The sequence below is a fragment of the Austrofundulus limnaeus genome, unplaced genomic scaffold, assembly GCF_001266775.1.
Source record: "Austrofundulus limnaeus strain Quisiro unplaced genomic scaffold, Austrofundulus_limnaeus-1.0 Scaffold680, whole genome shotgun sequence".
Lineage (NCBI taxonomy): Eukaryota > Metazoa > Chordata > Actinopteri > Cyprinodontiformes > Rivulidae > Austrofundulus > Austrofundulus limnaeus.
The window spans coordinates 194,167-208,192 of NW_013953082.1; the positions used below are offsets into that span (position 1 = coordinate 194,167).

Consider the following 14,026-nt stretch of genomic DNA (forward strand, 5'->3'; position numbering starts at 1 on the left):
GAAAACTGCTGGGATGTTTTCATAACTCATTTATGGGTAAAGAGCTATTGGTTCAAGTTGTGTTGATTTGACTAAATTTTGTGTCAAAAAGTTGGACCCAATCGTTGAGTTGAAGAAGGGCCAAGTTGTTCTTCGGTTTGCCATTTTAATCCAGAATCAAAGCAAACCTGATTGGYCCTCTGCTTTAGGATGTAACAAGTAAAACTGAGATAGTAAAAATAACTTGTAATAAGATACTATATTTAAATTAGTTGGTTTTGTAATAACTTCTGTTTAAACTAAATCAGGGCTTTTCGCTGGCATCAAGGACCACATCCAGCACACAGGTGAGCTCAGTCCGGCCCAGCTACATCAAACTGAGATATACTGTATAATAATTGAGTTACTATTTGTAAATCCTCTTTTTAGTGGCTCTAATTTAACAAAATTGTAATTTTTAYCAGTTTTTGTTTAGAAAACTTATCCCAGTAGGTTATGTTGGATTGAAATGATGTTGCTGAGTAAAAAACCACCCAGAGTTGGCTCAGTCCAAATGTAACCAATAGCACTGCTGTGGCAGAGTGGTTAGGGGAGTTGTCCTGGAACTGGAAGGTCACCGGTTCGATCCCCTGTCCAGCTGTCTCAGTTGTTGTGTACTTGGGCAAGACACTTAACCCCAATGCCTCTGATGTGTGTCCCATCAGTGTATGAATGTGATTGGCACTGATTAGTCTCCAGATGATTGTACATGTTAGCAAGAGTGCTGTGTAAATGAGGACACAGAGTGTAGTGTGAAGTGCTTTGAGTGTCCTGGTTGGGTAGAAAGGTGTTACAGTCCATTTACCACTTGTTTACAAATTATGTCATATTTTAATCCAGCAGTTTTCAATGCATAGTAACATATGAAGGGTGGAAGTTTTTTATGCGCTCATGTGCAATACAGTGTTAATCAAAAGCTGCTCAAATTTTACGTTAGTTTGAAATGCACACAGATTTCTTAAAATAAAATATATTTTCACATTTATTGTGATTTTTAAGCAAACATAATCTTTAAAAAGGTTCTCTGTTATTTAATGTATTTTCCTATCATTGTCAGGGCCAGATCCTGTTTTATGATTTTTTTTTTCAAGCTGTCCCTGAAGGCAACATGCTCCCTCACTTGATTGTCTGCACCTGGGGGTGTCTGTWTACCTGTTTCCCCTAATTCAGTTATCCCTCCTCGTATCTGCAATATGTCCTCGATAAACACTTTCACACTATAATTTAAAGAAGTCAAAGCAAAATAATACTTTGCCAATTTCACTTAGGGACGAAAATACATTGTTTACGATTAAGAGATCAACAAAACCTAAATTTCGTTTTAAATAATACAGAAAATACAAATAATGCTGACATGATCAAATTGTGGCGACCCCAACTTCAGGTGGTAGGTCAAACACGTGTGACATGCAGGCTGATTCAAAAACACTATAAAGATATTTCAACAAAACAAAGCAGTAATTTTAAATGAAWGTTAAGCAATGGTCTCATGTTTTTCTTTGACTCATCAATCTAGTTGGTGTTGAGTGAGAGTTTGTTTTTCTTGCAAATTTGTACTATGCATCAGATTTGAAGAAGAGCAGATTATTCAGTCTCAACAGCAGAGTAACTGTCCTGGTTTAAATGTCTGCTTACAGTGCAGRACAGTTTGACGTCTTGTTTCATAACTGTTACAGGAAATGAGTTGAACTTGCGTTACTTTCAATATTCAACCAGGTGATCTACAGTGACATAAAAAATGTGGTACTGTATAAATAGACATAATATGAAGGAGTGAAAAAACGTTGATTGCATCAAATATTCCTTATAAAAGAAATACTTAAACCAGAATAAACATAGGTGATGTATGTCCTGATGCGTCTCAGTAATCCAGGTGGAAAAATCAAAAAGAAAAATAAGTAGGTCCTCTGGACGGGTTCTCCTTTAGTGAAACGTTTCGTCTCTCCTCCAAGAGGCTTCTTCAGTCTGACGAGTTTCAGGTGAACTCTGCCTTATAAGCACTGCCACATGGTGGACAAACAGGTTGGTCACAAAAGAGTACCATCAGCCAAACAATAGGTCGTTAGTGCCTTGATTAGAGGGTCATATGCTCCATCACCTGACTATTATTGGGGTCCTGAATCACACCTTTTGCTCCCAGGGGGCGGAGTCATACTTGCAATAACAGCGTTGTAGGAGGAGGACAACTGGACACGAAGGCCTCCACCTCTGTTTAATGTTGGACGGATTTTCTTCACAAAAAATGGCTTCTTTTACTCCTCTCTCAAACCAACGTTCCTCTCTATCAAGGATGAGAACATCTCCATCCCTGAAAGAGTGCTGCTATGTCCATTTGTCAATTAAATTGCAAGACAAAGTGTCATTTAAAAAACAGCAAACAGACCCATTGTATCAAAATAGATGTAGTTTAATTTATTTTGTAGTCAGATTAATACATTTCAGTTCAGATCTAACACAGTACCATCATTAGATTATTAAAAGCCAATAGAAATTAAAAAGGAAACCAACAATCTGCATCAAAGCTTTATTTCCTTGTGATCCCCCCATCCTAAGCAGGCGCAATGAGGGGGACGARGGTGGAAAGGAATGACTCCTTTTTACCAGGAAGAAACCTCAAGCAGAACCAGGATTTCCTTTTTATTTGGATTTTTTTCATTTAATTTAAAACTAAATATAGTTGAGGTGACTCAGGCATCTGGTTAGGACACCTCCTGGACACCTCCCTGGTGAGGTGTTCTGGGCACGTCCCACTGGGAGGAGGCCCAGAGGAAGACCCAGGACATGCTGGAGGAACTATGTTTCTTGGCTGGCCTGGGAACTCCTTGGGATTCCCCCAGAGGAGCTGGTCCAAGTGGCTGGGGAGAGGGAAGTCTGGGTCTCTCTGCTTAGGCTGCTGCCCCCGTCACCCGACTCCGGATAACAGGAAGAAAACAGACGAACAATAGAAGAAAATATATATATACAAAATAAATAAAATGAAAGGGATCAGAAAGAATAAAAAAATCTTATAATATCTGCCCCCTTTTTAAAACAAAAATAGTGATTTACAAAAATAAAATAAAATAAAATAAAATAAAGATCAGCGTTCTGCATCAAACAGCTGGGGGTGTCAGGGCAACATTTCATTAGTTTATTCACTATTTGAACATGAAACATGTTTTGGTCATAAGTAAAAATGCTATTTGTGCCCCATCAATAATTTAGAGTTCGCATTTTTTGTGAATTTACTACAAATGTAACATTTCATGTTCCACGCCCCCAGGACTCTGCCCCAGTAATCACAGCTCATCTGACCCACCTGTTCCCACCAGTACAGTATATAAGCTTCACAGCCACAGTCACTCACTGACAGATTATTGAATGGTTCACACCCAGTAAATGTCCAGCACTCTTTCACAGTTCTTGATCCCCACACCGGCCTCTCGACTCACCGACTTTGCCTGCRACTGRTTCGACCTCTGACCACCGGCTCTCGACCTTGTTTCTGTCACCTGGACCTCACCCCCTGGATCATGGCTTAGATTTGTCTACTGCTCTCAGACCACACAGATTTGACCTCAGCCTGTCTCARGTGATATGGAACTAAGCTTTAACCCTCAAACCACAGGAAACAGCCTCCTTACCTGGATCTGTTGAGCTTCTTCTCTGCACCTCCAGAAGGTTAGCTGCATTTTGGCACGACCTCATTGTTTGTGGCTCCATTCTCACTCTGGTTTGTTTTCCAGAGTGTGCGGTCCTGAGGTTCTGGCTCCTGTCCTTTCTTTGCCATTTTTAAATAAAGCATTTAAATCTTTATTGTGTCTGCGTGCTCAGAATCCTTCCCACGCTCGAAACTGTTTTCAGAGTAGGAAAAAAATAGGTTTGTTTTTATTGACCTTTGTTTGTTCTTGTGGTAACTTTGGAGCACAAAGGTAAAGATCTGGATGGCTTAGTGGCGGAAACATTTTTCTGTGGGGTGTTTTTTACAGGTAAGTATGAGGAAGTCAAAACATGTTCTCAGCAACATTTTCAAAACTCACTTGAGTTATTGTTCATCCTTGCAGGCTGGTGTAACTCAGTTTGTTTTGTTTTTTCTCTTGGAGCTCAGGCTGTTCAATGCAGGCCATTAAGTGTGTGGTGGTGGGGGACGGGTAAGTTCTTTTAGGTTTTTATTCTTTCTTCAGTCTCTACAGTTTCATAGTTTGACACATAGATTAACAAAGTAAAGTTAAAAAAAATACGACAAAGAAGAGACTGACAGCATTTGGATCAGCATGCTTCTAATCCTCGAACAGTTTTGTCAAACTTTTAAACATTTTAAAAAAACATTTCTTAGTGACCATTCATGACCATTATTTGTGTAAATTTCAAACTTTTAAACTTTTTAAACCCCAGTCTTCCAGTTTTTAAATGCCTACTTAGTCACAGAGTTGTCGTACTGTAAGTTAAAACCAAACTTGTTTAGCCAGAAGTTAATTAAAGCTTTGCTCCAGGCAGGAAATGTTTTACACTTACAGTAAATTGTTCTAATGTCTGCCAAGTCATGGTATTGATGGCATTAGACATTTTTTTCCATCCCATAAATGTACACACACACACACACACACACACACAAAAAAAAAAAAAAAACAACAACCCAGCTTTGTTCAAACCATAAAAATAAAACTGACAGCTGACCTACACTGTCTAAACCAGTGGTTCACAACCTGTTTACTTTGACAGGAATGATTTTGGCTTTCTGCCTGTGTTGACATTGTACACCGTTTCCTGTGTAATAATATTGTAATCTTGTGATTCATTAGAGCTCATGTGTTGAGTGTCTCTRAGCTACTGCCACATCAAACTTTAATACAAGCGTTTTACAGACTTTGAAACAAAAACTGCATCAGGGCCATCGTTTGAACATTTACGTTGATACTTTGTTTGTTTCAATAAACTTTATCATGATTATCTGTAAGTTTGACAGTTGTTATACTGTGTAAATTAGCTGAATTAGAAATCTAGAACTTGGCTGACTCTAAATTTGCTGTAGATGTGCGCAAAATACTTTCAATTTCATTCAGTTTTGTCTGTGTTGCAAACACAAACACACTAACACACACAAGCAAAACCATTATTAACCATTAAAATGTTGAGTTTGACTTTTTTGAACGCAATGTTATAAAAATAGTTATTTACAAATACAATTAAAAGCAAAAGAACAGTAAAGTATATTTACATGTTCAAAGCTGTGGATAAAAATATAAACTTTTTTTAAACTCAACCTTCTTCCAGCAGCATCATCCAATAAATTACTTTCATGTTAATTTGGTTATAAAATTCATTCTTTAGTAGTTTCAATATCCATATCTATGACTGGTATGCATTCATATTTACAGACCATTACGAGCAAGAATCCATACATTTGAACATGTTAAGTCTTTCTACATTAATGTACCATTTATTTTACCATGAGGAAATAATTTTCAACTTTAAGTATTAACATTGATAATAGCAGTAATCACAGTAATTATTTCTCATATTGATGTGCTGTGATTACCATATTTTTCCATGACATTTTATATTTGGACATTGCTTGATCTCCATATATTGTTACCATGAAGACACTGAGACAAACCACAGGTCAACGCTGGCTGTCATCCTTAGCACTCTCTCCCTCGCCTCACATGTCAATAATATCACTGTCAGCTTCGAAATATTCATCATCTCTGCTCTTCTCTCACTCCTCACTCCACTGCTGTTCTGGTTCGTTGTCTGGTCACCTCCTGTTCAGACTACTGCAATTCTCTTTGGCCTTCCACAGAAAACCCTCCATAAACTATAACTGGTTCAACACAGACCCCCTCAACCCATCACATCACACCTGTTCTATAACAGCTCCATTGGCTTCCCATTCCATYTCGCATCAACTACAAAATACTTCTTACCTTCAAAGTTGTAAACAACCTCGCCCCTCCATATCTCTCGAACCTCCTTCACATTACTACACCTGCCTGTACCCTCAGATCATCTTCTTCTATTCACCTCACTCTTCCCCCTGCCCGTCTGGTTACTATAGGGAGCATTCAGCCGCTCTGCCCCCCAGCTCTGGAWCTCACTCCCACCTGATCTCTGTAACACAAACTCATGGCCACATTTRAAATCCAAACTCAAAACTCATCTGTACTGTGATTGCAACTGCACTGTTTCTTAACTTTTGTACTTATCTTACTGTGTGTATTTTAATTTTGTGTTTGTTTTTATGCTAAACTATGTAACCTTGAGTGTCAAAAAAGATGCCCACAAATGAAATGTATTATTATTATTATTATTATTATTATTATTATTATTATTATTATTATTATTATTATTATTATTATTATTATTATTATTATTATTATTATTATTAATTCTCTTGCTATTCCCTCGTGTTTCCTCTCAGGGCTGTAGGTAAAACATGTTTGCTCATCAGCTACACCACTAATGCCTTCCCTGGAGAATACATCCCCACAGTGTGAGACTCACACACACAACTCATCACCAGTTTCACTATGTTTCTACTTAGTAAAACAAGTAAAACAATATGAATTTGTTTTAAAAACCACTTTTACCTGACTTCCTTCAGCTTCGACAACTACTCTGCCAATGTTATGATTGACGGGAAACCAGTGAATCTGGGTCTGTGGGACACAGCAGGACAAGAGGACTACGACAGACTAAGACCCCTGTCCTACCCACAGACAGTAAGAGGACATACAGACAGGAGCACTGTCTTTAATTTGACAAGTTACTCTCTGGAATCCAGTGTCTTGCTTTATAGACTTGTAGATCCAGTTCCTTTGAGGAGGCTTAAGGATGTTAAACACAGCTCATAAGAGCTGTTTTTACCCAACTACAATTCAGATTTGTTTGCATTAGTGAAGCTGTTAAACAAAGACATAAATATAAAGTACTACAAGCCAACTGTTTTGATAAATTTGTACAACGTGTTTGATTCTTTTCAATATCATATTTGTCTTTTCCTCCCTGTCAGGATGTGTTCCTGATTTGCTTCTCGATTGTCAGTCCAACTTCATTTGCAAATGTTAAAACCAAGGTAAGAACAACCAGTTTAGTATTCTCATTAAGGATCGACATTAATAAAAGCTGGAAAATGTTAACTACTACTTTGATAGGAATATTGTCCTTAATATATGATACGATACGATATGATGCAATACGATACGATATGATGCAATGCGATATGATACGATGCGATACGATACGATGCAATGCAATGCGATACGATACGATGCAATGCAATGCGATATGATACGATGCAATGCGATACAATACAATACAATGCAATGCGATATGATACGATGCAATGCGATACGATATGATGCAATGCGATACGATGCAATGCGATARGATGCAATGTGATACGATGCAATGTGATACGATACGATATGATACAATGTGATGCGATGCGATACGATATGATGTAATACGATACGATATATGATGCAATGCAATACGATACGCTACGATGCGATATGATACGATGCGATATGATACACTATGATGCGATATGATATGCTACAATGCGATATGATACACTATGATGCGATATGATACAATGCGATATGATACGCTATGATGCGATATGATACACAACGATGCGATATGATACGCTACGATGCGATGCGATACAATGCGATATGATACGCTACGATGCGATATGATACGCTACGTAGCGATATGATACACTACGATGCGATATGATACGCTACGATGCGATGCGATATGCCTAACTGACAGAAAAAGAATCTGAGTTTGTATCCGAGGCTGAACAATGCCAACTTCATGTAGTTGAGCTAACTTGCTGCTGTATAGAGGCTGGACACTCTTATGTCCCAGAAGGACAGGTGGCAGAGTTGTAAGAACACTCTCACAAGATGCCAGCTGATCACCTCAATGCTCTCCCAGATGAATGAAAGAAAAGCCTTTCTGCAGCTTCGAACTGCAAGAAGAACGGTTCTGATTGTTTGTGCTTTTATGCAAAAAATTAGTTCAGATTATAGTCTTCTTGGATGATGTAATGGTGTGGTGTCATTTTGACACTACATTGTCCTTGTTGGCAATGACAAAGAGGTGGGAATGCAAGGAAATGACTCCCAGATGCAAATTTGAGTGGTGCTTAGGTGTTGGACGTTCTTGTTTGGCATGGCATGTCCAAATGAACACCGTGGGTCTATTGTTTGCATTTGCTACCAGGCAACCATTGGCTAAAGGCTGATGAATTAGCCTTTGGCCCAATGGATYAAGAGAGGGATACAGCTTTCAAATGATCACTACCTGGTAGTGAGCTGGATCTGATAGCGAGGAAGGATAAAATCACAATCATGAGGGTGAACTGATAATGTCTGATGGAAGCCTCTGCTCYTGAGATCTTAAACACACATTTCTCAAGGAGGGTGGGCGCATGGAAGAGCTCACCAGGTCATTTGCACCTGTCAGGACGGCAGTGTTGAWGGACGTTAACCGCAGAGGAAGCTGTCGAGCGTAAGGAGGCTTTCAGGACTTGGCTGCCCTAGAAGACCACAGCACAGAAACAGAGCAGCCAAAGACTGCAGCTTCTGTGGTTGTAAAGGAGAAAACTCCAACATGAGAGACGTTTGAACAGGTCATGGGAAATAACTCTTGGTTATCCTCTAGTACGTTCTGGTAAATTGCTGGATAAATTGAAAAGGAAAGCAGAACCTGTTCCAAGGTGATATGGCTTATGAGGGAAAAAAAATTACTGAATAAAAGCGCCTGAAATAAAATTACTCCACTGGGTAAATAGGCTCAGCCTTAGAGYAAATGTGATGACCTCCTTCATCCAGGGTGGTCATTCGGTCATTCCGATGTCACCCTCTGGAAGGAGAAAAGAACAGCGCAGAACGTGCTGGAGGGAATATAGCAACCTTGGAGAAGCAACAGAAAATTAATAAACAAACAAAAAAAGCAAATATACAAAAAAATGTATAGAATAGACAACCAATGCATTCATGTTTTTGCTTATAGTAACACTTTAGCCACAAGAAAAAAAATTGGTGCTGCTCGTTTTCTGTCATTACTGCACTTTCTAATATGTCTGCTCCTCCTGCAGTGGAACGAAGAATTGAAACATCACTGTAAAGATGTGCCGAGACTCCTCGTGGGCACCAAGCTGGACCTGAGAGATGATGCGGAGGTTTTGAAAAAGCTCAAGGAAGATAATCTCTGTCCTGTCACCTATCCTCAGGGCTTGGCCATGGCTAAAGATATAGGTCAGTTGTAGCACCATGCGTGCACTAAAACATACCGGAATTAAAAATTCATTTTAAGGAAGGCTTAGAAAATAGGCTTTTTTTCTGTACTTGTAAAAAAACTAGCTGTAACATGTACACATAATCAGTCTCACATTTATATAAATAACACATCATCATTTTTTTTTAAATTATCAATGTTAGCTTTCCAAAAAAAGCATTCGTATTTATTAAGAATATTGGGGTCTGTAAGGTTTTATCTTGCTCATTCAAAAGACCTCTTTGGTCTGACTTCTTATGAGTTAAAGCGGCCTTCACTCATTCATCAGTAACCATATTTGTACAGTATCTAAACACATTTTAGATGGCTTACTAATTATTTTTATTTTGGTAACCAGGTGCAGTGAAATACCTGGAGTGCTCAGCTCTGACGCAGCGCGGCCTCAAGACGGTGTTTGACGAAGCCATCAGAGAGGCCCTGTTCCCCAAACCCGTAAATAAKAAGAAAAAAAAGAAGTGCACCATAATGTAACGAAGAAAAGGCTGGACGCAGCCAGAACTAACACACAACTACTCACCTCTACTGATCAACTCACAATTCATTTTCTGAAATGTAGGGAAAATTAACAGGCTTTCCAACTGTTTAAGGTTRATAGTCAAAAAGCACTTGTACAACAAAGAAATAATCAACCAAACAAATTMATTTACTTTTTGTGTGAACTTTAAGCAAAGATATGCAAATGTTTACAATGAATTCTTGCACAGACGGTGCTCATATTTTAAGTTTTCTACATTGTGCTAAATTTGAGCCTGTGTGGTAACATATGAAGGATTTAATGTTTTATGTGCAYCATAAAGTTAATCAAAAACTGCTTTATTTTAATTTGAAATGATCAAATATTGACTCTAAGTCAAACATTTTAAACAAGTTAATATATAAAAATAATGTTTCTTCTCGCACAGTACTGTAATGTTTTAAAAGCYAATAAAGTCATTATAAAGCTATTTTTACTTTATATATTGTACTCTTGATTCAAARGCATCTTCATTTCCATGTAACACATTCATTCAGTTGTTTGCATTTTGCATTAYGTGAAAACAACAATAAAACCTAAAATTCCAGTGAAAATAAATCAATAAAGAGGTAAATTTGTAACAGTGGAGATGCTGCAAACACAAACTCAGTGGTGGGATTTTCAGGTTGTCAGATAGTGTCCATGTTGTATTAGTCTTGATCATCTTGTGTGATTCTGTGAGGAATCAGAAACAAAGATAGAGTCAACCTRTCTGGGCTGTCCATTGGTCAAACACCAGCTTAGCAGACACCGCATCCTCTACTCCCATTCCTGTGAACGGAGAAAAGTCAAACATGTCCTGAGCGTTTTTCAAAACYTTTAATCAAATATGAAAAATATCTTCATCAGATATGTCCTACCAAGAGATTTGAACACAGTTATCTTCTCTCTGTAAGCAGCTTTTGTCCCGTTAATAACATCTCCGAGCTCTGCAAACACCTCGACCTGGAAACCAGAGACACGTGGCTGGTTAACTCTCAAGTGTTTTACACTACAAGTCATGAAACGTACAGTTCAGTCTTTAAAATGGGGGAAAAGAAAACAAACACACACTGACCCCAGAGAGGATGACATCACCAGACTCTGTCATCGCTCCTTCCCTGCTGTCGACGTAAACCACAGCCTCCTTCATCAGCACGTCATCCAGTTCCCGCCAGTCCGGCCTGCAGGCTCCCACCGCTGCTCCACAAAAACAAACACAATACTTACAGTAACAGGTGAGCACAACATGTTTGTGCATTGGATAGGTTCAAAAACCTCTGGTTTCTCACCGGCTACGTGAGCAGCTGGTTTGACCCACTGACCGAACAGAACCGGCTCAGTCGACCCAGTTACGGTCACTATGACATCTGCTCCCCTCACCGCCTCCTCCACCGAGCTGCATCCCTTCACAGCGCCTCCCACTGAGCGCCGAAACCTCTCCACTCCCTGGTTTGTCCGGCTCCAAACGCGAACCTAAGACAGAGCAACCAAGAATATCAAACAGTCTTAAAGTAAACACCAGTGTGGAGTATTAGCTGTTCTTTATTCCTACATTTAGCTGAGCTGATGGGCCAAGATGCTAAAACACACACAGTGTTGGGAGCATTTATTTATTAGCAATTATATTATAACTGTTTGCTTTCTAATAACGCAGCCCCAGTAAATAGTGTGTAGTTTCTAATATTGGAGTTCAACTATATTTACTCATTTTCTTGAGCTGCATCATCCAAAACAGCTAAAATGTTGTGTTTATAGCCAGTAGTTCCTGAACCTGTACCTCTTTAAATGAAAACATTTCAGTAAAGACACGGTAATGACTCAGAGCCTGTTTGCCAGTCCCCAGGATGGCCAAAACATCTGCTCCGGGGCACATCAGCAGCTGGATGGAAAACAGAGACAAACCAATAAACAGACTGACTAGATTATGAATAATACTGGAGAAATGACATTTTCTGCAAACATGCAGTGTGAGCTCGATGATTTCACTGCATTTAGCTGAAGAAGCTGAAACTGAGTCATTAAAGCTAAAAGAAAAGACACTTGAACCCTTGTTTAAAGAAGCAAAACGCTAACTACAAGCTAATATAGCAAAATATAGCAAAAAGCTAAAACTTGCAAAACATACCCTAAAAGCAGAAAAGCATTAGCTAAATGCTTAAGTAGCAAAAAGGTAACTAAAAACTCAAAGTAGCAAATTGAAGCTAAAGGTCACAAAAGGGTCGCTAGAAGATAAAGTAGTTAAAARTAGCAAAAGGCTAACAAGGAGGAAAGATAGAAAAAATATTTTGAGAAGCTAAAAGTAGCAAAAGTCTAAAATATCAACAAGATATCTAAAAATATAAAAGGTTGCCTAAAAGTATAAACAAAACAGCTAGCAGGTAAAATTAGTAAATGATTACCGGTAGCTAAATGTGGCAAAAAAAAGTTAGCTTCAACTAAAAGTAGTAAAAGGGTAGCTAAAACCTGAAAGTAGCAGAAGACAAAACTAGAACAAATTCGCTGAATCATATTTCAAATATAAAGTCTGAAGGGACTGAAGAGATTTGAATGCATTTTTGTTGGCAAAATAATTCTACGTAAAATTAAATGTTTTACAAAAGTTAGGAACACTGAATCACCTATCCCCCGAATGAGCTGAACAAGAAAAAAATWAAATAAAGTATTGCATGAATGGCTAAGTTAGTCCAAGGTGTACAGATGTACTTACTGTATATTACAAAAAAAATGAACATGGAATTTACTAAATAAACAAACACAAAAACAAACAGCAAAGAAGTTGTGCCTTAGCAGAGATAGCTGAGACTGCAGCGGTCCTCATGGCTGTGATGACCTCTCCATCCATGACCTGCAGGTTGGAAACAAACCATGACCGCTCTGAGTCAAGGTACTGAAACGCATTTCGTGGTTCTCTATACAATGASAAATAAACTGATTCTGATMCTCAAGCTGCTGCAGAAACTCCTGCTGTCATATTTAACTTACAGCCTTCACGTTGCCATATTCTGGATCCAGCAGCACCACAGTGGCTTGAACAGATGGCAAACTAGAGCCCTCCTCTCTTTTGTAGAAACATGCAAACTTTGTGGACAGGACMCCATCTTTCTCCATGTATGTAGGCATCAACCCCATGAACCTAAAGGTAAAAGTTCAAAACTGCTGTTTAATAATATAAAACCCTTCACATGTCATATTAAATTAAATGAAATGCAGCACTTATAAAACCTAATGCATCTCCTCTAACATCCACCAGGGGGTGCTGTGGCACCAACACAAGAAGCGGCTTTTACCCTCTGTGTTTCTGCAGTGGCACCGCGGTTCTCACAGGCTGGATCACTTCCGAACTGTCCCGCCTGGAAAACTTCCCCAAGGCGTCTTCCAGACGGGGAATAAGGTCTTTGCACCGTAGGAGRTGTGCGACCTCCTGCTCCCATATGACAACAGGAGGTTCGGCCATGCCTTCTGTTCCTGACAGTCTGAGCAGAAAAATGGAGCAGTGCGTCCAAAGTTCGACACTATCCAGATTCCCGCGTTGCATTCAAGTGCTGCAGGAAAGTTTGAATTCTCCTTGTCATGCTGTGTTAAATGTACCCAGTGTAAAGCATTATTCGATAACCCTTGCCGGTTTTATTTTGATAGTGAACAGTTATTAGTTTCATACAAGCATCTGTCGCATTTATGTTAAGTTTAACAGAGTTAAACTTTCTACAATTCATTCAGTTGACGCCGAATAGCAAATTACAGCAAATAATTCCTATTTTCAATATATATCAACATTTACCAGGTTGGTTCAAGTTAGTTTACTTTGTCATCTAACGAGGTCAAGTTTGTTCCAGTTTGTCTTAAAAAATGTTTTAAATTAGTTGGTTTCCCTTTGTTTTCCTTTTTTAAGACGATTATTTTTGGATGACTGTACCATAAAACACACCAGAAAACAGGTTATCTATAAATAAGCTTAGAAATTAACCAGAAATAGTCTTCAGGATGTTGATCCTAAACTCAAATGACCCAATAGAAAATAAAATGAACCCGAAGACATCTAAACCCAACATAATTGAAAATCCAAGTAGCAACTATGGAATACCCAATAATCTGAACTAATCCTGAACTTGTTTTGTATAAACAAAAAATGTAGACTTTCAACGTTGTTGGGAATTCACTTTTGTTTAACAGATTTCCAAAACAAAATATAAAATATAATTAACTTTTGAGCAGCACTAATAC

General features: G+C 38.6%; 2 protein-coding genes across 2 annotated transcripts; one reads left to right on the forward strand and one right to left on the reverse strand.

Moving 5' to 3' along the window:
• The first annotated feature begins 3,981 nt into the window (after window positions 1-3,981).
• On the forward strand, window positions 3,982-10,154 carry LOC106531822 (ras-related C3 botulinum toxin substrate 1). The gene is made up of 6 exons (XM_014027750.1): window positions 3,982-4,148; window positions 6,419-6,490; window positions 6,602-6,719; window positions 7,010-7,072; window positions 9,110-9,269; window positions 9,647-10,154. Exons 1-6 carry the CDS (start codon window positions 4,114-4,116, stop codon window positions 9,778-9,780), a joined length of 582 nt encoding a protein of 193 aa, XP_013883204.1. The 5' UTR covers window positions 3,982-4,113; the 3' UTR covers window positions 9,781-10,154.
• A 91-nt stretch (window positions 10,155-10,245) lies between these two features.
• On the reverse strand, window positions 10,246-13,306 carry crym (crystallin, mu). Its single transcript, XM_014027751.1, has 8 exons — window positions 13,093-13,306; window positions 12,788-12,938; window positions 12,588-12,650; window positions 11,583-11,684; window positions 11,095-11,278; window positions 10,881-11,002; window positions 10,684-10,768; window positions 10,246-10,594 (listed from the first exon to the last, which is right to left on the reverse strand). The coding sequence occupies exons 1-8, from the start codon at window positions 13,257-13,259 to the stop codon at window positions 10,527-10,529; spliced, it is 942 nt and encodes a 313-aa protein (XP_013883205.1). The 5' UTR covers window positions 13,260-13,306; the 3' UTR covers window positions 10,246-10,526.
• Window positions 13,307-14,026: the final 720 nt, after the last annotated feature.